Genomic DNA, 22,769 nt, shown 5'->3' on the forward strand with positions numbered 1-22,769 from the left:
ACAACCTGCTAGCAATCCAAATTTGTTAAACATGTTAAAATTGCTCGCGTAGGCTTCCACTCGAGTTGCAAGTCAAATAAACAAATTGTGTGAAATAGTTCTAACCGTAAGCTCTAAGGAGGTTGCTCTTCTGTACCAAACTGCAGCAAACTTGCTGAAAGATACAGTTTCCATTCCTACGAGTTGCAATCATCATCTTCTCCGAATGAGCTGCTTGGTGAGTGTGACTGAAGTTGCATTTGTCAAGGTAGCAAAGTCGATCGAGTTAATGTAAATGAACCCTTACGGTTTCCTGCTGTACATAAACTGAAAATTTACGAAAGACCAAGAATTGCGCGCAAGTTTATTCTATTGTCTGCGGAGCCTCAAAAGAAATAAAAACCTCTAAAGTTCGATGAAACGCCCACTGAAAACACGTTTGCCACAAAAACGTCAAGCCACATGACCAAATAATTGATACACCAAAATGCTCCCTGAGTAGTTTTTTCCAAAAGTTATAAAGTTCGACCTCTATAGCTTAAATATTATTTAAGTAACAAAAGTTTGAAAAGATAGCAAGCAATTTGTGCACACACCCCTCCCACCTACTAAAACGCGTGAAGTGTTGATCATTCCGTGGTCCCAAATGAAGTATGTGGAAAAGGACTGTGCGTAAAATGTTTTTGTGGTCATTCATTGCACTCGAATGGGCGTTGACAAACCCAACAAATGTCGCATTATAACTTTGAGGATGTGTTCTGAGCTTTCCACAAATTCATGACAACAAATGAGTTTTCTTTCGTGAATTTTCAAATTTACCTGTGGAAGCTGATACCGTTAAAAATTAAGCCGGATTTGAAAGTATTCTCCGTTTTTGACTCAGCAAAAGTTTCAATTAGCAAGGATGTATTTTAACAGAAGTTAGATGACTAGATGTTCCATGTATTCTGGAATTTAGAGACAGCTAAGATGTCCTAAGGCAATTTCCACTTGGCTTGTGGCAAAGAGGTGAAGATGATAAACGTCCATCAGAACGTAATGTTTTTCAGGACTGTTGGCTCTGAAAGTCGACTGTATGATTGCTAAGAAACCGCTGTAATCCTTAACATAGTGAAAATTGCATTAAGTACGAAGTTCGTATATAAATCATTACATATGCCTTGTAAGGTTAATAACTTCAGAATTCGGATAAATGTTCACATATCCCGTAGCGGTGTCCCAGGCCGTCACAGGGATGTCAGCGGGATATGAGAATCTGGCTTTGGTCTCCTCTCTGATTGGCAGCCGCGGTTTCCCGCTGTTTTCTTCTACTGTCTCCAGGTCAAGGGTAAACCTTTTTTATAAAATAAATACACATTGGCAACATCGTTCTAACAGAAAACAACATACGAAAACTAGGTTGAGGTTATAAGGGCGTTTAAAGAGGAGTCGCAGGTTATGGACATATTTCACCTCGCCTTTGACATGACATGACGTTGGATCAAAGTTGTACAAAGTCGTGGTGTCTTTGAACGCCTTTCACACGCATCAAATTTGGAGTCAAAGTTATTGACACCTTTGACCTCGCCTTTGACTGGGAACAAATTTATGGCAAGTCCATAATCATGTGTACTGAAGGCATCTGCGGTCGAATGTCAACCGATACCCTCGATCGATTTTGGATCGACAATTTAGCGCCACCTCGGTTGACATCTCGATCGACACTGCATCGACATCTTGTTCAGCGACATCTCGGTCGACAGTCCACTAATTTTCGATCAATGCATATGAGTCGGTCGACACTCGGCCCACTATTGACCGGCTGTTGATCGAGTGTCGACCAAGTATCGATTGGGATGTCGATCGATATTTGGTTCCTCCTTTGACGTGCGTCAAAAGTTTGGACCAAAGCTATCATCATATTTGACCTCGTCTTTAACGAATATCAAATATGCAGTAAATCCAATTTTTGGGGGATCTACCCATCCCCTGGAGTGCTGCATGAGTATGCTGCACATCCATTCCTTCCTTCCTCTCAGGTTTATAACTCAACGAACCTTTCTGGTAATGATCAATGGCGCTAAGCCACGAGTGCGTAAGGGTTGCCTTCGACTGTGCCCGACTTTGCCATCTCCTTAGCCGCGCGAGTGGGGAGATGACAGGCACAGCCCAGCCCATACGGAAAACTGACTTGACGGCTTGGACGGAGTAAACCAGCTGAACTTTGTCGAGTATCATTGTCAGCTAAAACACTTGTCTTTATTGTTGTCCTAGAATTTCTAGTTTTTTTAGACATTTATCTGTTAGGCTAAATGAGTAGTGTAATGTAAGAAGGCACTAAGTTTTGCTAACCGTCAAATAAGGGTTATTTATACTGTCAACAGGGAAACGGGAAAATTTAGTTTGGCGGTCCCCCTCAGTTTTTTTTTTCGTTTGAATCATCTGACAGAGCAGAGTAACATAATTTGGCTATCTGCAATACTTGGACCCCCAGTAGTGTGGAAATCACGGGCCAGACAAATCCTAAATCATTGCCTTTTAAAGGGGCTTCTTTTTAATTACCAATTCATCATGACTTTGTCGCCAAGGAAGATTTCTAACCGTCGTATTTTGAAAACCAGACCTCTTACGGATAAGCTTTTTTGCACAGGTTTGTTCCATAGAAGACTTCTGCAAAAGTTTCAAATCACAGCCATATTTGACCAGTCATGTGTCCAGAATGGTAAGCACGCTGAAACTTAAAAGGCATCTAAATCCGAAGCTTTAAATCAGTGTCAATACATTAAGAACGTCCAGGTGCTTAATGCTACGTATGGGTTTTATGAAACTCGCAATATCATTAAAGTTATGAGGTAATAAACCCCCGTATTAAAGACTTTCTACAATAGCTTTCCTCTTTAACGGGTAAACAGTAATTCCATACGTACAGTTATAAAGAAGGATAAATTATTTCTGATTCATAAGAAAAGTCAGAACTCTTCCTCTTTTTTTCCAAAATTCTAAACGCGCGGCTTAGGACTGGCACTAGTTACGCACGCGAAATCACATTTTTTTCACAGCAAATGTTCCCTCATCTAAATTTACCATTTAGCACTGCAAAACACTCCAAAATAGCTTTCCCAATTCCTCTAAATATCGCTTTCTGCAATCCCTTAGCAACTGCTCTAAATCTCTAGTTAAGAAGGCCCCCCTTAAACGCATGTTAAAAATGTTTCTTCAATTTCAAAGAACAGTTTTCTCCAAATGTGTGAGTTTCACTACTGCGCATTCCCACACCAACCGCTGTTCTACTAAAGCTGCTTTCAGACAACACAAGAAAGTCACACTCGGCTAACATGAAGTGGTCATGTAAAACTCCCATCATACTCTCATCTGAAGGCGGTTTTTCACCTTTCTTGAAGGTATCTAAATGTTCTGGCTTATTTTCCGCCGTGATAACCTTCTCTGCAAAGTGTTTTCTCGCATAATCTTTCACCAGAAGACTGTCCGCCGCTAGAAACCATCGCGCATGTTTTCTACCATCAAGACTGAATAGTTTTCGTTCGACTTTCGTTGCACACCAGAAATATTTTTGAAAATCAGACTCAGAAACTCTTGTATGATTCCTCCCGAACGGTGTATCCCCTAGTCGAATATGAATTCCTATGACGAAGGCGCTGTTTTTACGAAGCTTTTTTCTTGTCTTTTGTAAAGCGTTCTGCAAGCGAGGAGTTGTGTGGAACAGGAAATCAAACGCGCAGCCTATCATAGCGTACCGCTGGGAGCCTGGTAACAAGGGGCTGATTTCCATGTCTTGCGCTCGTTGCATCAGATCTTTGTTCTTCTGCATTACGCCTTCCGCAAAATATAAAATCGATGTTACAATTTCCACCGGTTTATCGAAATAAACCTTGAAATTTTCTTTTTTCACCAAATTCACTACTGCTGAGGTGTTTTTTGTTAACCAACCGTCGAGAGCTTTGTTTGTATGACCACCAGTTCTCCAGTAATGTTTGCGTGTTTCCAAAAGCGGAATCGGAAAAGTCCAGTTGATACTCTTTGGCGCCAGAAAGCTTTCTAACGGTTTGAGTGCTTTCCAATGAATCAAAAACTCCCGATCAGTAAGAATTGCCAAATAAAACAACGAGACCATTGCGTAAACTCGGTTGCCGTAACCACAACAGCCTTTGTTTGTCCAAGGACAGGAGTAAACGAGAAATTTCGCTTCACGCTTGTTGTTGATGATGTCTTGGTGCAGAGCTTGATATTTTGACTGCCATTCTTTGCCACAGATATCTGGAGAACTGTAAAGCTTTTGAGTTTGCAATGTAGTTTGTGGTCCCTCCTTCGTGGGGCTTACAACTCTTTTATTCGTAGTTTTAGCTGCAATAAACAGAGAAGCACCCTTCATCACGAGGAATTATGGAGTAATATATCAAATGATAAATATAATATAATAAATTCCTCAAGGAACATCTTTCGTTTTTTTTAAGAACTGTCTTAATACAAGACGTAGTGACATACATTCTTATTTTATTAGAGGTAGCACGAATCTTTTTTTCGAGCAAAAGAGAGACTGTTCGCAGTCTATTGGACATTTGGCTTACCTGGCACAATGATAGTTGCTTTTTTCACTATTTCTTCTTGATACTTAAATATTCCCGTAAAAAGTACCATTGCAATGACTAATATGGCAAGAATGGGCCATCTGAGCATGCGACAAAGACGGCGTGACATCGCTGCTTTGTGGTTGGGACAGTAAGGGCTCAGCTGATGCCTCAAAAAGGAGAAAAAACGGGAATCATTCTAATGCTAATTTCGATAAAGAGAAATATTATAGGAGTAGAATATACCGTAAACTGCCGCTTAAAAGCTTTGGGCTTAAACAACTTCGTAAGGGTTTTTAGATTGGCTTATAAACGGAGGGGCTTATATCCTAACAGGAATAAAATAAACGGTCCGCAAGGCGTACTTGAGGGCTTATGGCTAGAGTTTTCCATTGGGTTGGCGTATTCTAGTCTTACGAGTGGACAATTTCGTGCTAGGAACGTCCTTGAGCCTGCTGTTTTAAGAAGGGCTTTCCACAAGTTGCTCGAGAGTTTCCCAAAAAGTTGCTTGAGATTTCCCAAAACATTGCTCAAAAGTTGCTCCAAAAAAGTCAAAAGTTGCTTTTTGTAAAGAAGTTGCTCAAAAATTGCCCCCCCCCCCCCCCCCAAAAAAAAAAAAAAAAATTTGTTGCTCTCTTGCTTTATTTGGTCTGATGCAAAAATATGCAAATTGTACGATAAAAGTAAGATTTCTAAGCATTTTTGTGCAATTTTGCGGCGTAACCAGCGTTGCTAAATAACTTTGTCTTCAATTAAAACCAAAAAATGTATGATTAAAGCTACGCATTAACTCGTAAAAATTCTAGTATGAGCTAATAAATTGTTGTTGCTGTTGTCAAGACTTCTAACCATTTTCATGCAATTTAATTGCTGCAATCAGAGTTGCTAAACGCATGTAAACTTGTCCTTAATCTAAACTAACTTATGTTGTACCAGACTACCAGTACATAGAAATGCACGTCATTTTCAAGGCACTGATCGTCCGTCGTTTCTTTTCATCAGGTCTACAATACTCTGGTACATTTTGTTGCTTTTTGCAATAACTTTCTTTGATTTAATATGTTTCTGGGATGCAATGTGCTTAATAACAGAGCTTTTCGTTTTGTACACGGTTTCCTTGCGTGCACCACATCCGAGTTTACCCGACACCACAGTAAGATGCCGTCCTTTGAGTCCTTTGAAATCATTTTATCTATAATAAATTATAAAAAATTATGACCTTTATCTACCCTCGGCAGTGTTATAGCACAAGTGCTAGTGGGGCCGAGCAAACAACTGAAACAAAGAATCCCAACTGGCCGGAGACAAACCACTTGGCTCTCCCAAGCACTCACTCATGGATCGGCTCTGGCGCGGACATTTCGCTTTTTTTTTTTAGCTGGATTTGCTTGCACTTTGCGTTCTCCTGAAATTGCCGCTTTCGCTGGAGTGCTAAGTCTTGCTCTTGCCTCTGTGGTAACCCTCAAAGGATGTGAATGACTTTCTTCACCAGCTGAGACACTCGACTTTGAATTTTCATTAAAAATTACCGCTGACCTAGTAGCCCGACTGCATGCATCTTGCACCCACGATCTGCCCCAGGGGGAGGGGGGATCTGGTTCCTTTTTCACATGAAACTCATAAATTGTCTACTAAAACATTGTGAAATATGGAAGCAAGGCCAATTTAAGACCAGGAGACTATACAGGCAAATGATCCCGGACCGCAAATGATCTCCAGACCGCAAATGATCCCCCAATTGGACCGCAAACGATCCCAGGACCGGAACTGATTCCACCGCAAAAAGTTAGGAATGGCGTGGACTTCATGAAAAGTCTATGGATGGATACATATTTCTTTAATTATCCTAGGTGAAAACAGGATAAGTACATCAGGTATAATTAAAGCAACAATATAAAACATTAAGCAGACTGCGCAAAATACCAAATTGACATGTGTCGACTGTATAAATTTTTCGTTTGGGAAACGCACCGTAAAAATAAACATGAACCCTCTGCAATCTAATTAACCACTTACAACTTTTCCCTGTATACTTCTTATAACTGCGTCCTTGGTAGACAGGAGCTTCTATGAAAGTGCACAAGAGTTCTTCGTGCGAGTTACCCCAATGTTCTTTAGATAGATTCATAAACGATTTATCTATCTTGAAAGCAGTACAAGTGGAGCTGGTTCTTTTGCTCGTGCAATTTTCTTTTTACTGTCCATAATCTCTTCTGTGCCGTAGGCTGCGCGAAAATGCATGTCAATTCACTTGGAGATTCTCAGTTGTCTCCAACTTATTGACGATATAGTGAACATAGCATGCATCTTAGGCCCGGACCCAATAAATTCATTCAGGAAAGTACCTAGCTAAACTACAAATTTCAAACACAGGATTCCGTGACGTTGGTTTCATGTTTTAAAAAGCTGTGAAATTTGCATTCAAATTGTTAATACTGTGCATTTCGCTTACGTTATCAAAATATTGTAGTATTGCTGTGAAACTCAGAAAAACGTGAAACCAGAAATACTTATGGAATATTATTGCACAGCAAGGAAAAAGCCAGTTAACCTTGAGAAAACTGAACCGCAAACAGGAGCTGTAATCAGTTGTGGTCTTGAAGTTTCAGTCTCGCTTGTCCTGGGGCCCGTTTCTCGAAGGTCCCGAAACGTTTTCGCACCCGGAAAGCCGTAGCGAGATCTTTAAACCTTGTGATTCCATAGCTGTTTTATTCACATGATATTCTTAACATCAAGAGAGGTTCTCTTCATACAAAAAGTTTCAGGCGTTTACACCTCTTTGTTTTTAGATACAGATAAATTAAAAATCGCTTTGCGGGCCCGAAAAGTTTCCGGGGCTTTCGAGAAACGGGTCCCTGCTGAACTTAAATGTGATTGATTAAGTTCACAATTAACCTTTCAGAATCAAATCAAAGTGTTAACAGTTTTTTGAGTTTCACATTAATAAAAGAAATCGATTATATAATTTTTTAATCCACCGTCCAAATTCTTGAGTCCATACATTGCCCTCTTTTATTGCGAGGCGCCATTTCTGGTGCGGAGATCATTTGCGGTACAATTTGGGGATCAATTCGGGTCCTGGGATCATTAATTTGCGGTCCGGGGATCATTTACGGGCATGTACAGCTCGAGATTGCTATTTAAACAATAGAGTGTTTCTGTCGAGGAACTAAATAGTTCCTCGACAGAAACTAGTTGTTAACTATTTATTTCCTTTAGCAAATATGTTAGTTTAAGAACATCAAATTTCCAAGGGACAGCTATCAGACCGATAGTTCCGATACACTCTATTGTCTTTATTGTTCACCACTAAATTTTCTTCCGTGCACCACTAAAAATCATATTGCATTATTTTCAACTTTTTTAGATGAAAGCCGTTAAAACCAAATGTAAAATTTGGAAAAGAAAACAGACAAAAACCCACTTAATACAATTTCAATTGTTTATTTTCTATAAGCCCGCTTGTTTACAGAAAAATTTTCACGGACGAGTACTATCCATCCGGGTATTTTCCTCGGACAGGCACTATGGATTGATAGTGTCTCTCCGCGGATGAACACTATCGCGTAACGTGATAAATTTAAACCTATAAGAATCGGAGATTATAGGTTATAGTAGTGGTGAACTATAATTATCAATTAGATTTTGAGCTCGAGATTTCTATGAGTTGATAATTGATGAGACCGAAGGCCGATTCAACTATCACCTCATAGAAATCTCTATAAGCCCGCTTGTTTACAGAAAAATTTTCACGGACGAGTACTATCCATCCGGGTATTTTCCTCGGACAGGCACTATGGGTTGATAGTGTCTCTCCGCGGATGAACACTATCGCGTAACGTGATAAATTTAAACCTATAAGAATCGGAGATTATAGGTTATAGTAGTGGTGAACTATAATTAACAATTAGATTTTGAGCTCGAGATTTCTATGAGTTGATAATTGATGAGACCGAAGGCCGATTCAACTATCACCTCATAGAAATCGAGACCGAATAATCTAATTGTTTTAGTAAAATTCTTACTAAAATTTACTTCAGATAACAATTTCCAATTATTTCTTGAGGTATTATTAAACTTTGAGCCTGAAAAAGATCGCTCGGATTGAATTGTCATTTAAAATTGAAGTTGTGTGCGCACACGCATCAGTTTTCTCAATAATTTCAACTTTTTTTAAAGTCAATAAACCGGAAAAGTCCTTCGTCTAGACTTCTCAGGAATTTAATTATCCATTTGCATCAAAATTTTCCTCGAAAAAATTTGGAAAAACGAAAAAAACGTCGCCCTTTCCTAGACGACCTCCGCCACTGCACACTAATGGCTGATATTGTTCAATGGCTCAGCCAATCAGATTACAGCATTTGCATTATTATACAAGTAGAATTCTACTAAAGTGTGATAGTTGACGAGGGCGCAGCCCGAGTCAATTATATAATCTAATTGTTTTAGTACAAATCTACTAGTCGTTCAAAACTTTATCTAAATCCTTTTCACAGACACTTAATTACCGTAATTTTGTTAAGGGGGTATGATACCCTAAAATATAGCGATGTTCATGAAAAATTCAGTATCTTGGAAACACCAGACTTAAGACCCTCGAGGACTTGTCAAAATTTTCTTCGAAATGAGTGTGAAATTTAAGGAAAGTACACAGTGGTATAAGTTTTTTCACGTAGCAACGGCCATAGCAAAGACTGTTTGCTATAAGAGGTAAAGGTAAAGTCTGCATGCGAGCCAAGTGGCCCATCAGGCCGGAGCTTATCCCGGTTTCTGTAGCATGAAGCGACTAGGAGTATTTCTACTCCCCCCGGGATGGGATGCTAGTCCATCGCAGGGTTACCCCCAGCATTAAGTTCGCCGGGACCCATTTATACACCTGGGTGGAGAGAGACACTGTGAGAGTAAAGTGTCTTGCCCAAGAACACAACACAATGTCCCCGGCCAGGGCTCGAACCCGGACCGCGCGATCCGGAGACGAGCGCACTAACCATGAGGCCACCGCGCCTATAAGAACGTGAACGTTTGCTATAAGAACGTGACCAAAAATATAGTTTAGTTTTAACAAATATGAACGAAACTGTTTAGAAAAAACTTTAAAGACATGAACAACTCGATTGGTATGATTAGTCGTGAAAAGCTTTGCCATCACAGACTAATTCATTTCCCTTATGAAAAGGAATATTTCCCACAACTACGGTAACTTTTTACAAAATAGAACAAGCTTTGCACCCCCTCCCCCAAGATCCAATCTGCACCCCCGTCCCCCCCCCCCACGCTATTTGTGGCTCATTAAATTCTTAATACTTCGTGTAAGAAACTTAAAGTACATTTTTCTCAAAAGTTTACTTTTGTACCGACTGACTTCGCGCCAACATTTCTACTTTGCAAGGTTTTTAAGTAGAATTTCCGAAACTTGGGCTCATCAAAGACCAATAGTGTCGTGATGATATAAACCAAAAAATCGTAACATTTTAACGTCTTTCACGTGACATGAGATGATTTCTCCACTGGGTGTGGTAAAAAATAAGGTTATTTCCAAATAAAGCCTGTAAAAAGCACTGAAAATAAGAGTTAATTGTCAAAACTTAGGTTCATTGCACAGAACAAAACAGAAACTTCCACGATATGCTTAGTTGACAGTCAAATCTTGTTTTGTAAAAGAGCAGGAAGTGTTGGCGTCAATACTGTAAAACACTACCTCAAAAGGCTGTGGCTGGTTTCCATAGCAACCATTTGGAGTAAAACTCTAGAAATTTAGTTTCTCTTCTTGAGTGCAATAGCACACAATTGATCTTTCTTCACCATATTTAAACAAACCTTTTGGTCCATTTGAGGGTACCATACCACGTTAACAAGGGCACACTGCTACGCTACTGGCTATCTATCACAGATTATAGTTCACCATTTAATTTTATCCTATTCTTATTGGTTTAAATTGATCACGTGACGCGATAGTGTTCATCTGCGGACAGACACTATTAGCCCATAGTGCCCGTCCGAGGAAAATACCGGATGGATAATACTCGTCCGTGGAAATTCTTCACGGACGAGGGCTCGGCTTGTAGTTGCGGGGCAACCATAAGCCGATAGTTCCTCAACAAGAACACTCTATTGTTTAAATAGATAGTGAGTAGCGTAGTCAATCAGAGAATGGCAGTCGTGATAGAACGCAAGTAGGTTTATACTAATTAACAATTAGATTATTAGCTCTCGATTTCTATGAGTTGATAGTTAATTAGGCCGAAGGCCGAATCAACTATCACCTCATAGAAATCGAGTGCGAATAATCTAATTGTTTTGGTTGAATTCTACCTAAAATTTACTTCAAAGAACCGTTTCCAATTACTCTCGACGTATTAAACTTTGTGCCTTAGAAAGATCGCTCTGATTGAATTGTCATTTGAAATTGAAGTTGTGTACGCGCGCCATCATTTTTTAAAATAATTTCAAGATTTTTTAAGTCAAGAAACCATTAACGTTTTTCTTTTAGTCTTCCCAGGAATTTATTTATCCATTTGCATCAAAATGTTCCTTTAAAGGAGAAGGTCACTCCAAAAATCGTGTATTTTTTCCATCACCAATAAATGTTCACATTGAGTTGAGTTACTCACCGTTGTTTTAGCTTCTGAAGTGGATGCGATCCTAATGAAAAAGAACTGAGAAGTTCGACACCGGAAGCCGCCATTTTGAAAGGATCTTGAAGGCCAGGCCACATATCCGTGACGTCATTCCGTCCGAGAATGTGTTTGTTCCTTTGAGCTTTAGTATGGCTGCGCTTGAAGCTAGAACGTGCTAGTGATTCCGGGGATGATAATAATCAAGTTGAATGGAACGATTGGTTGGAAAATGCTCTGTAGTGTACTTGTGAGAGATGTGCACACGTGCCGACGCAAAGAGAATGTGTTTGTTGCCGAGAACAGCCGGAGTAGGTCACCAAGATGGAAGGTACATTTTGCAGTACAATTGCAATGGACGCAGTTAGCGGAAGAGGAAGTTTATTTTTAATTGTATATTGCTCTCAGAATTGAATTGGTGGCTTAAATAAATCCCCAGTATAATGCTTTTGATCTGATTTGTCTCCATTTTTATTTTACTGGCGGTTCAATGCGGGGGGAGTTCTGGTATCACTGAAATTGACGAGTTTTCAATGGTGTGTTTAAATCGGGCGAATGCTTTCCACCTCACAAGTCTGTGTTTTTACTTATAAAATTTGGATACTTTTTGCCCGTGCTCGTACGTGTTTGCCAGGTTTCATTACAATTACGGACTACGTGGACTCTTGTGAAATACGCAGTGACTTTACATGCAAGATGCGAAGTGAAATCGACGTCTTTGACGTGAAATGTGAAATTGACGACATTCCTTATCATTACATAAGATTTTTTGTGAGAATTGTAATTTGTATTGTTGGAAAGCTAAGCATATGTAATAGATTTTGGATAAAAGAAAAAAGGTATCTGCAACTTTTACATGCGTAAACATTAGCTGATGAAGGAAAATTTACTCTGCTAGTGTGTTTATCCGTATCGCATGTGTCGTGTTTACTGATACTCGCCTCGTTACTTGACAAAGCATGCAGTAAAATTAAAACTTCCTTTTTTTTACCGTAGATTTGCTTTCATTAGCAACTGTAAGTCCCAAAAATGACGTGAATGCAAAAAAACTGTCCTTAATTAATGATGAATCTTGTTGATAAAATTGAAAACAAATTGTAACACATTTCAGGCAAAATATTATTTACAAGCGGATATCGGATTTCGCTATAGCAGGAGTTGTTATCGGTAATTGTCGATATGTAGATAGGACTGATGTACAGTTAACTACTTCTTCCGATGTATTCCAAATCAAATTAGACAGCATTTATAAATTTGTAAGTATTTTACATGTAACTCATCCCTGGCTGTCAAGGTCGATTATTAAACACACTGATTTTGGCCCACAAAAAGAGATTTATAAAGCGAAAAAATACTTTTTCGATAAAAGAAAACCGTACCGGGTTAGTCTGACTTGTAATTTTAAAGAAATCTGCAGGGCATTTGAAGTTCCCACGGTACCCTAAGAAATTTAATAAATCACTTCCAAAAAACCCATGTAGTCGCTATGCATTAATGAACACGAAAACACGAAAACCCTAGCGCCAGTCTACGAAATATAATGAATTAAAGCTTGTAACATGGAAGCTTTTTTTACAAATACTGGTAAGACTGGTAAATGAAGAAAAGAATTTCATTCAGCCATTTTCCCTTTTGTTATAGAAAAAAAGCGGCAAACTGATTATACATGAAACTGACCCGTGATTCACGTCGTTTCAGCGTCTTTTTCGTGAAAATATTTTGCTTGAAGGGTCGAAAATTTTTGGCGACTAAAATACTTGTGCTGGCGACCAAACCTGAAAACTTAGGGGCCAGCTGGCCCCAAGGTTTTATCTTGAAATTCGAGCCCTGTAGTCCAGCGACGAGCTTCGATTTCTTGCGCAGAAATAATAGTTACCCAATCAAGTCAACGACAATTCTGCCGGGCAAAAAGATTTTTAAAAATGAAAAGTACAACTGATAGCTACCTCTTTTCGTTCCTTGCGATGCGCCGTTCGCTTGCAATACGTACCTTTACAAGGGCCTTCCGTTGAAAAATTGTCGGAAAGCATTTTTCTTCAATGACCTCCTTGTGTTTCCAGCCACAAGCTCAAATCGGTATTGAGTTTTGAAACAGTCGTCTGTGAAATGCTCGTTGCACACATACACATTTTCGAGTTTTTTGGTATGAATCTCTCATCCCGACGTAGCTGTTCGAACCACTTCTTTGGCAATTTTTTCTTCTTTCTAGGTAAGTTAAGGAAAGTCACTCCTCTTTCCCTATCCTTTTCGGCTCCGGTTTTAAAGCCCGGGCCGAATTTTTTAGCTCACAACTGAATTTAGAACAGAAAAGAAGAGCTTTAGCCTTTGAGCTTTGCGCCAATTCGGACGGAATGACGTCACGGATATGCGGCCTGGCCTTCAAGATCCTTTCAAAATGGCGGCTCCCGGTGTCGAACTTTTCACTTCTTTTTCATTGAGATCGCATCCACTTCAGAAGCTAAAACAAGGGTGAGTAACTCAACTCAATGTGAACTTTTTATTGGTGATGGAAAAACATACACGGTTTCACCCATAAATGTAATAAAAACCATAAATGTAATAAAAATTAACCATAAATGTAATACTAACCATAAATGTAATAACTTTTAACCACAAATGTAATAAAACCACTAACCATAAATGTAATAAAATTTGCCCATAAATGTAACAAACTGAACAACCATAAATGTAATAAGGCTTAACCATAAATGTAATAAACTAGCTATGACTTCCAAATCAAGGGGCTACAAGCTTGCCATTCTCATTCTTCGTGAAATTGACTTGGCATTTCCGTTTTCCAAAAAAAGTCGGACTGCGCCAAAACTTCGTTTTGTAGTAGAAGGAAAAATCATTAAAAGAAATTTACGAATTGCAAAATACAAAATATGGTTTGAGAATCCAACGACGAAAAGCCATCAGTGTACTTCGGTATCAGTGGAAGATATTACAAGTTTAACAGCCGAAAAAGAAAAACGCAAAAAGATCTTGCTAAGGAAAGGCTAAAGAACAAGGGAAAGAATCTAAATAGAAAGGAGCACCTATCAAGTCATCGCAAAAAATTTTATATTCCTCTTGAAGGCAAGGACAACCATGAAGCATTTTGGGATCAGGGCTTTGATATTTCGTTTAATCCTGCTGGAGATGGTAACTGCCAGTTTGCAGCCGTAGCTAATGCTTTGCAAGATGTCGGCATCTACAGGTCAAATGAAACCCTTCGGCGCGAGGTCGTTCAATATTTATCAGACAATCCCAGTGCCGTGGATGGAAGTTCTCTAGAGCTATTCGCCGCAATGCCATGGTCTGAATATCTCAATACAATGGCACAAAATTCGACATACGGCGATCAGTTAACTCTTGAAGCCATGGCTAACCTTTACCTCGTAGAGATAATTGTAATTTCTAGTCTTGGTCCTGAGGGAAGACCTGTCATTAGTCCTCAGAACTGTGAACCTGTGGCTCGGATTTTCCTGGGCCATTTTTCAGAGGATGAAGGTATCCACTATGTCTGCTTGATCGCTAATAATGGAGTTAATCAAGAAAGCGACGAAGAAACAGAACAACAAGAAGAATCACAAAAACAACAACACGAAAAACAAGTACAACAGCAAGAAGAACAACATGAAGAAGAACAACAAGAAAAAGAAAAACAAGGCGAAGAAGTTGCGGAGGAAGTTAAACTGGAATCGCTGCCAGGGGAGATCCTTGATATGATAGTAAACCTATCCTTGACAGGACATAATCGAACAATTGTTAGTACATATGATGCCCTAAGCCACACATCAACCAAATTCAAAAGATTAATTTCTCGATACATTAGAAGACTTCCGAAAATAAGCGCTAACAGAGACACGTACCCTCGTCTCCACAGCATGAGACAGATTCTTAAGCAGTATGGAAGAGGTAGCGGAGTTGTGTTGGCGTTAAAAGAAATCATAAACAGTCCTCAGTGGATAAATGCTTGGATAAATGTTCTTTTCACTGGCGTTGCAACATGGATGTATGTAACAGCCATCTTTTGGAATAAAGGAAAGAAGTAGGAATAAAAAGGAAAGAAGTAGCTATTGAAAGCTACTTGCCTTGTACTTTCCAGGACGTCGAACGGAAGCACTAGGTTTTTTAGGAAATGTAAAAGACTGTTTTCCACATATGTTAAGGTTACTTTATATATTCGCAATCAACAATAACAGGTATAACGACAATGCAAACTGACTCTTTACACAATATCTTTAATAATTAGTAGCCGCTATTGTGTTGACGTTGTAATAAACCGAGTTTTGTTCTATAGAATTTTGTTAAGTATTTTACCCTTGTATTTCCCATGTGCCTCAAGGGATGTCTAGCATATTTTCTCTGTTTAAAAAACATTTCAGTAATACAAAAGTATAGAACTTGGATCACCTGCTCCACCCAACCAACCTGCAAGTCAGCAGTTCTATTCCGAGAGTCCTATCTCTGTCGATTGTTCTGGCTCCAATAAGGAACATCCAACCCACTCCCCCTCCCCCTTCCCCACCCTACCACCCTGCTTGACACCGAAAAACGTCGGCAGGAAAGCATGGGCACGCGGAAACGGAGAACACAAGTTTGCAAATCCGGGTGGATATATGGGAAAGTTTGAAAAATTAAAACGGGCGTATTCCTTATAAAGTGATGTTTGACTGAATTCGTCTTGACTCAAAGAGAACCTCAATCTCTTTCAAATGGATGGAATATCATCAACCACCAGCACTTCAAACGCTCTGGTATATAGACTTTCTAATCATACTTGGGTAATTCCTTAATGTTCGCAGACCATAATTATAGCTTCTTCGGTTTTGGTCTCCGGGTTAATTAAAATACTAACTTGATGCAAGAGGCCCGTGTCCTGAAGTAAGAAGTGCACAAAGAGAATGACAAGTTTGTAGCCCCTTGATTTGGAAGTCATAGCCAGTTTATTACATTTATGGTTAAGCCATATTACATTTATGGTTGCTCAGTTTGTTACATTTATGGGCAAATTTTATTACATTTATGGTTAGTGGTTTTATTACATTTGTGGTTAAAAGTTATTACATTTATGGTTAATTTGTATTACATTTATGGTTGGTATTACATTTATGGTTTTTATTACATTTATGGGTGATACAGACCTACTCCTTTAAAACTTTGTTAAAACGAAAAGAGCGTCGCCATTTCGTAGACGACTTCCGGCCGCTGCAGTAATGGTTGAAAGTATACGAGTAGCTCAGCCAATCAAATTGCAGCATTTGCATTAGTATACTAGTGGAATTCTACTAATACTTGATTTATATTTTGCCTTCGTTTTCCCTTACAACAAGAACCAGCGCGCGTCATGTTCTTATTCACCTTTTTTTGTATTTTTTAGATCTTGTTTTTTTTTATCTTTTTTTTATTTAAAAAAAATTTGCAAAGCATCAGAAAGAAAAAAACAGACGAAAATCAAGTTACGCGGTTTCTCATTACGCTGTTACGCGATTTACTAACAACCCTGCTTTACTAATTGTGGACACTGAAATAAGGAAACAAATATTATGAATTAAACAGAAACTTGTTAAAACCCTAACTGTGGGAGGCTGACCAATTGGCTATTTACAAAGCGTGGAGGAGTTGAATCTGGGAACGTCAAAAAACTGACATCCTTCGTCAAGATATATTTATTGTTAAAAAGAACTCCTTTTTTCTCACTCAGAAATTGTTATATAACTTTAATTCCCTTGATATTTGATTATGATTATTACTTCAACGATTCTACTTCTTTCCTTACCTCAAATGCATAAACGTATGTGTCGATATCACTCAAAAAAACACCACTCAAAATACACTACTTAAAGACAACAGGCTACCTTACTTTGCACTACATTTTTGCATACTCTTTCATACTTACGAAGAAAAGAGAGACAACCCGTTCTCTAATTGTGTAACAAACTATTTGTATGTACTAGGAGGATAAAATGAATGATTTGATGTGCTGGCGAACATTGCAAATTTGACTTCTTTGGTGGCCGTGAACGGTAAGGGACACCAAATCCGTCGATCCGCCAATATTTTCCTTCAAATTCGAAACCGCATTGTTTAAAAAAACAAATCATTAAAACTGCTTCGGGACTTTTTCGGAAGTTTTTGAGACACCTTCAGACAATCCAGAGCTGTCTTAGACAGGTTCGGAGCCCGTTCAGAGGCCCTCTTCACATTTACATGATCATCGGACATTAACCTGAGTCCTAATCTTAAATAAATGAATAATCTAACGCATTTGCCACTTAGGTTTTTTGGTAAAAGTTCTTCGGTAAACTGGTAGATGTGGATAGCCTTGTCCAAATCGCAAAATCTGTAATGAAGTCAAACATGCTCCATAAGGATGACACTATTCCAATGACAATGCAAAACTCGAGTTTACCTAATCCAGGCCCAATCCGGAAAAAGAAATAAGGTGGATAAAATACTAACATACCGGCCGTAGCCGGGAAAAGATCTATAATCCGAACTTTGTCTAGGATCCACAATCCGAACAGAGTCCAGACTCCAGGCCAAAATTCACAGCCGATCCACAATCCGCAATATTTTAGAAATCCGCGAATCCGTTTAATTTATCGCAGAACTCCGAATGTCCGCAATCCGTGCACTTTTTTAAATTAACAATGAAGCAAGGCTGATTACTAACGACATGATAGAGTCCAACTCGTCTCGCTGTCATGTCGTTGTCCCGTTAAGCTTTATACGTAGTAATTAGCCTTGCTTCATTGTCATTGATGTTTCTATTTTTGGCTGATCTGATCTTTTACAGATCCTATGCGTATACCGATAGCATTCTCGCTTACGGTCCCTTGCACCATTGTATTTAGTGCTTTTTTAAGCCAAATCCGTCGATCAGCAAACGTATTCACCCCTCTCCTCAACCAACAAACGCCTGATAAGAACATGACATGGAATAATATTAAACTACGATGTAAGACATCCAAATTAAATAGAAAGACTAATTGTGAAATAAAATACAGAACACCAAGAGGGACTAGTAAATTGCTCCGCAGGGCCTAGTGTTGTAAAACAAAAACAACGTTTACAAGTGAATATATAAAAGATCATATCTTTAGACTGCAGAGAAAGATATGAAGACATGATTGATCATCGCAGTTATATACGCACAACTTAAGCAGTTGCGAAATTAAAGCCTAATAAAAATTCAGGCCTGAACAGGATTCAAACCCATGACCTCTGCGATACCGGTGCCGTGCTCCACCAACTGAGCTGTCAAGCTAACTGGGAGCTGGTCACGTTGTGAGGTCGTAATATACCCGTAAGTGGCTTCAGAAACAACTGGCACACAAATATAAACTGAGCTCAACAGTGGACAAAACCAGGAGGTTTTCTCCCAAAGAGACTGCTAGTATATAAATCATTACATATGCTTCGTAAGGCTGATTGACTGCAGAATGAGGTTCAGATTCGACTTCAAGACCACGACAGAAATACCCTCAAGACAAACAGAAAACCGTGGCGATAAAAAAAAAGACACAAGGAGAGGGCGTTTACTTGTATTTCGTTTACTGAAACTGAGAGGAAAATTATAAAAATCGAATATTACTGACTTAGAACTGCTTTGAAAGGGGAATCAGCACTGGAATTACTGACGTCAGGTTCACGCACTTTATTGTTTCCTAATTTAAGAAAACTACAAATGATGGCAAGCAAATTGTCAAAAGAGCGGCTGTACTTATACTGTTCTGTAAAGTTTATTTAAAGTAGGTTGAATCAATCAAATAGCAGTATTGAATAAATATTATTTACACGGTTTAAATGACGGCCGAACAATTTTCATGAATGAAAATTACAAAACTCGAGTTTACGAAATACCTACAAATGACGCCACAGGAATTGTCAAAAGAAGGTTTAGAAACCGTTCTATAAAGTTTTTGAATCAAATAGAAAGCAGTATTGAGATAAATAAATATTATTTACAAGACTTAAAACGAAGTATAACTTCTAATATAAGAAAATTACAAATGGAGTCTTCATGATAACTACAAAATGATTGTAAACTCAGTGTTCAAAGAAAGGTTTAAAACCGTTCTGCAAAGTTTCTTAAAGCTACAGAGTTCATTGAATACAATTCAAAGCAGTTTTAAATTCATGTTTTTTTACAAGTTTCAGGTCGACTGATCCTCTCGACTGTTAAGAAGTATCATCAGTTACTGTGATGTTTTCAATTACCATTTATCTAAAAAGAGTCTTAAGTCCTTTACGATAATTTCTACTGAAAATAAAACAGATGCAAGGATTCATGGCACAATTTGTGCGAGTCATGGCAACAACGAAAAAGTATCCGAAGCCACAAGACGACATGTCCGATACAAAAATGGAGAGAAGCCAGTATATACCAAAGGGCAGCCAGCATACTGCAAACCCTAACACAATAGCAATGGCCATCTTTAGCACATTGCTTTCCCTTTGTTGGCGTTGTTGTCCAGCGTTCGCCGATTGTTCACCTGGAATTTTCTGTGACTTGAGCTTTACATAGGTGGTAATGTAAAGTGTGGCTATCAAGAGCAACGGGATAAATGTGAATGTAACAAGCCATGACACTACGTAATTCTCATAGGATGAGGACTCTCCAAAGGCTTCTTTCCAATGCAGCGTACACTTCAACCGTCCTGGATATTCAACATGCTTGTGGGCGAAGAGATATGGGGAAACTAAAGCCATTGCGACGATCCAAGTGGCGAGAATGAAGAACGGACACAGCTTTGAACTGATGAGTGGGGAACGGAGTGGATATGCCACAACTCCAAATCGATCCACTGCTATCAGAACCAGGCTCTGAACAGACACAGCAAAGGATACATTTGGTAAGAAGGCAACCAGCTTACATAAGACCTGGCCAAGAGTACCACCGATTAGCCAGGAGTTTATGTAGAGCCGTTGAATATCCCGAGGAATTAAGAAAATCGGAAACAGCAGATCGGACATGGCCATGTTCACGATTAAAAAGTTGATGGGTTTTCTCATGGTTTTCGTCTTGTAGACAGTTATTCCGATGATGGTGTTCCCAGCCAGCGAAACAAGAAAAATCAGGCAGTAAGCAAAGGTCATGCCGATTTTTTCTGCTGTAGGATTCCAGTAGCAGCTCGATGGCTGTGTTCCATTCATCGTTGAGTTCAAGTTTTCCGACATTGTCGTTCAGTTTCTTTTTCCGCTCTTACGCTCACAAATGAGTTTTCCACTGATTTGTTCTCTTATTAAAGTCACTCTATTTATGTGCTACTGAAGCGACTGGGATAAATGTTTCGCTTGTTGTTGTTATTTACGCGAAAACATATACGGTATGGCAATGTCCACAATCTAATGATAGGCAGATCCACTGCCTTTTTATAAGTCTTGCGACAATAATTAGGCTTGTTATTTCGTGCGCAGCTCGCCACCCGAAACTGGCCTATCAACTTGTGCCACAAATTGCTTTTAATTTTTTATCTTTTTCTTAAATTTCACTGCTGCGCCAGATGAAATACCGACTGCTGTTTTCCTTTTTTCACTTTATTCTGTAGTCTATGATAAACAGTCTTCCATCAAATTTTTCATCACGACAAGTCATGGAGAACAAAGGATTTTCAACACCTGAGCTCAATTCAATTATCCTAATGCCCGAGCAGAAACTGCTTATTGGAGTTTAAAGTTAGAAATTTTAATATCCAGTATACTGACATCGTAAACCGCCAAATCAACTGCTGCTCCGCAAATGAGTTTATTCTGCAGAGACATGAAGTTTTCTCGTGTCAGTATTATCTCAAGTCAGTCTCTTAGCAAAGAGGCTCCTTCTTTGCAAACCGTGCATTGCATATGAATTTTTCAACGGCTGATATCTTCTGAATCTCATTAAAACTTGAGTTCTATAGGTTTCTATAAAAAGTGTTTGTACCTGTCCACATAAAGAGAAAGATCTGGGTGGAGACGGGAGACTGAGGAGAGGGCGTTTCGTTTCTTTTCTTAACATAAACAAAGACTAAAAAGTTTAAATGTTGATGTCGAACAAAGAACTGCTTAATTGCTTTCTTATTTATCCCTTTCCTTAAAACTCCCTCCAGTTCCTAGGGGTAGGATGACTGGAGCAGCTTAACCCGTATGTGCCTTTCATGATTGCTTTGGATTTTACCCGGCGAAATTTGTATTTCATTTCATATCAGTTACCTCTCCGGCTCATCATATTATTTTTCATACGACTCGCTAAGACTGGTAAGGAGAAAGAACACTCTATTTATATTCTACTAAAACCTCGTGGTTTCAGATTTCTCTCTCTAAGAGTGCACGTCAAACATACTTCTGAAATTCACTGTTTTGCCGGTTTTGCGAGAATTTCTGGCCTAACATGAAATGTTGTAAAGTATATATTTCTGGTCTAAGACGATCATGTCATAGGTTAAGTCGCTCAAGAACACCTGGAAGATTTTTAATAATCTTGTGGTATAAATTGCCTTGTAGTAAAGACTGTTTTCACATTATTATTATCTTGCCCTTTTTTTTTTACAATCTGATTGTTTGTTGCAGCTTAAGCTTTTAGTATTTGAATTTACTTCCTTTATTTCTACGTTCGTCTTATTGCAGTGCAAGTCAGGAAAAGCAGGTCTGATAAAGAGGATTCAACGCAAACTAAAAGCGCTGTAAAATGTCTTAAATTCGTTCAGTATTAGTTCTCCCATCCTTTAGACATAATTCAATACCAAGCGTGATCAACTTTTTCTGTGCCTCAAGAACATGTAAATGAAAAGCGCCGCTATAATAACCATAATACAGAAAATGCTCGCCCATCTTAACTTGCAAACAGCTGGTTAAGGTGAATGTCGAATCAAGTTAAAACGAAGACTCGAAGCATAACCATTATTTTACACTATTCATTCCTGATATCAAGATATCATTTGAATTGTGTTTATGTCTGTAATTAAGCAGCCGTTAAAGCTTTTAGCTACAAGACTGCGCACACCGGGTCAGACTGGAACCCGTCTACGTTCTACGGCTTCTATGTTCAGTATCTGTAATAGTCTATGTTCTTATCTTCTATGTTTTTCAGGTTCACTAGGTAACGTGAAAGGATTTGTATATCTTTCCTCTTAGCTTTTTCTTTAGAGTAATGTTTCTTTTTCACTCAATAATATCCCAGTTAGCGTTTTATGTTGCATTTAAGGCAGGTATCTGCAGTATGGAAAATATTTGCGTTTCCACGCGATAACATCGTGCAAATGCATCCTGTTTATGCTTCCCACACAGTCAACAGACAGTGAGTTAATTAGGCGTCAGTTTATAGATATTTTTCTTTTCTGAGGAAACTAAGTTAACAAAAGCCTCGCCGCCTTTATAATTTTAAGCTGACGTCTGATAAAACACTTACATATCAGAGAGTAGTTACCTAAATTTCAATATTGCAGAATATATAATTTCAATTCATCTGTGTTCACAATAAAACTACTGTCACCTGAATTTTTAGCGTAAAATTTATTTTAATGTTCTTACTTTTGTTCTAAATTTTCTCTGCCTATCTTTTCAATGTAGGTCAAAGATAATAAACTACTGAATATATTGGCTTCATGATTTTGTTTTATTAAACTCTAGCATATATCACTGACAG

General features: G+C 38.7%; 2 protein-coding genes across 2 annotated transcripts; both read right to left on the bottom strand.

Moving 5' to 3' along the window:
* Positions 1-2,181: 2,181 nt before the first annotated feature.
* LOC149115960 (uncharacterized) lies at positions 2,182-5,143 on the bottom strand. The gene is made up of 2 exons (XM_089285432.1): positions 4,545-5,143; positions 2,182-4,320 (listed from the first exon to the last, which is right to left on the bottom strand). Exons 1-2 carry the CDS (start codon positions 4,672-4,674, stop codon positions 3,161-3,163), a joined length of 1,290 nt encoding a protein of 429 aa, XP_089141558.1. The 5' UTR covers positions 4,675-5,143; the 3' UTR covers positions 2,182-3,160.
* A 14,051-nt stretch (positions 5,144-19,194) lies between these two features.
* Positions 19,195-20,476, bottom strand: LOC149115961 (QRFP-like peptide receptor). Its single transcript, XM_089285433.1, has one exon. The coding sequence runs from the start codon at positions 20,324-20,326 to the stop codon at positions 19,370-19,372; it is 957 nt and encodes a 318-aa protein (XP_089141559.1). The 5' UTR covers positions 20,327-20,476; the 3' UTR covers positions 19,195-19,369.
* Positions 20,477-22,769: the final 2,293 nt, after the last annotated feature.

Source organism: Orbicella faveolata, unplaced genomic scaffold (genome assembly GCF_042242905.1).
Source record: "Orbicella faveolata isolate gen_17 unplaced genomic scaffold, um_ofav_v1 contig_13, whole genome shotgun sequence".
Classification (NCBI taxonomy): Eukaryota; Metazoa; Cnidaria; class Anthozoa; order Scleractinia; family Merulinidae; genus Orbicella; species Orbicella faveolata.

What these genes read in the sequence shown, in the direction of transcription:
- LOC149115960 (XM_089285432.1), bottom strand. Translation starts at nt 4,674, where the DNA reads ATGTCACGCCGTCTTTGTCGCATGCTCAGATGGCCCATTCTTGCCATA. An exon ending in AGCAACTATCATTGTGCCAG is followed by an intron (nt 4,321 to 4,544) that starts GTAAGCCAAATG and finishes TGTTTATTGCAG; the next exon opens with CTAAAACTACGAATAAAAGA.
- LOC149115961 (XM_089285433.1), bottom strand. Translation starts at nt 20,326, where the DNA reads ATGTCGGAAAACTTGAACTCAACGATGAATGGAACACAGCCATCGAGC.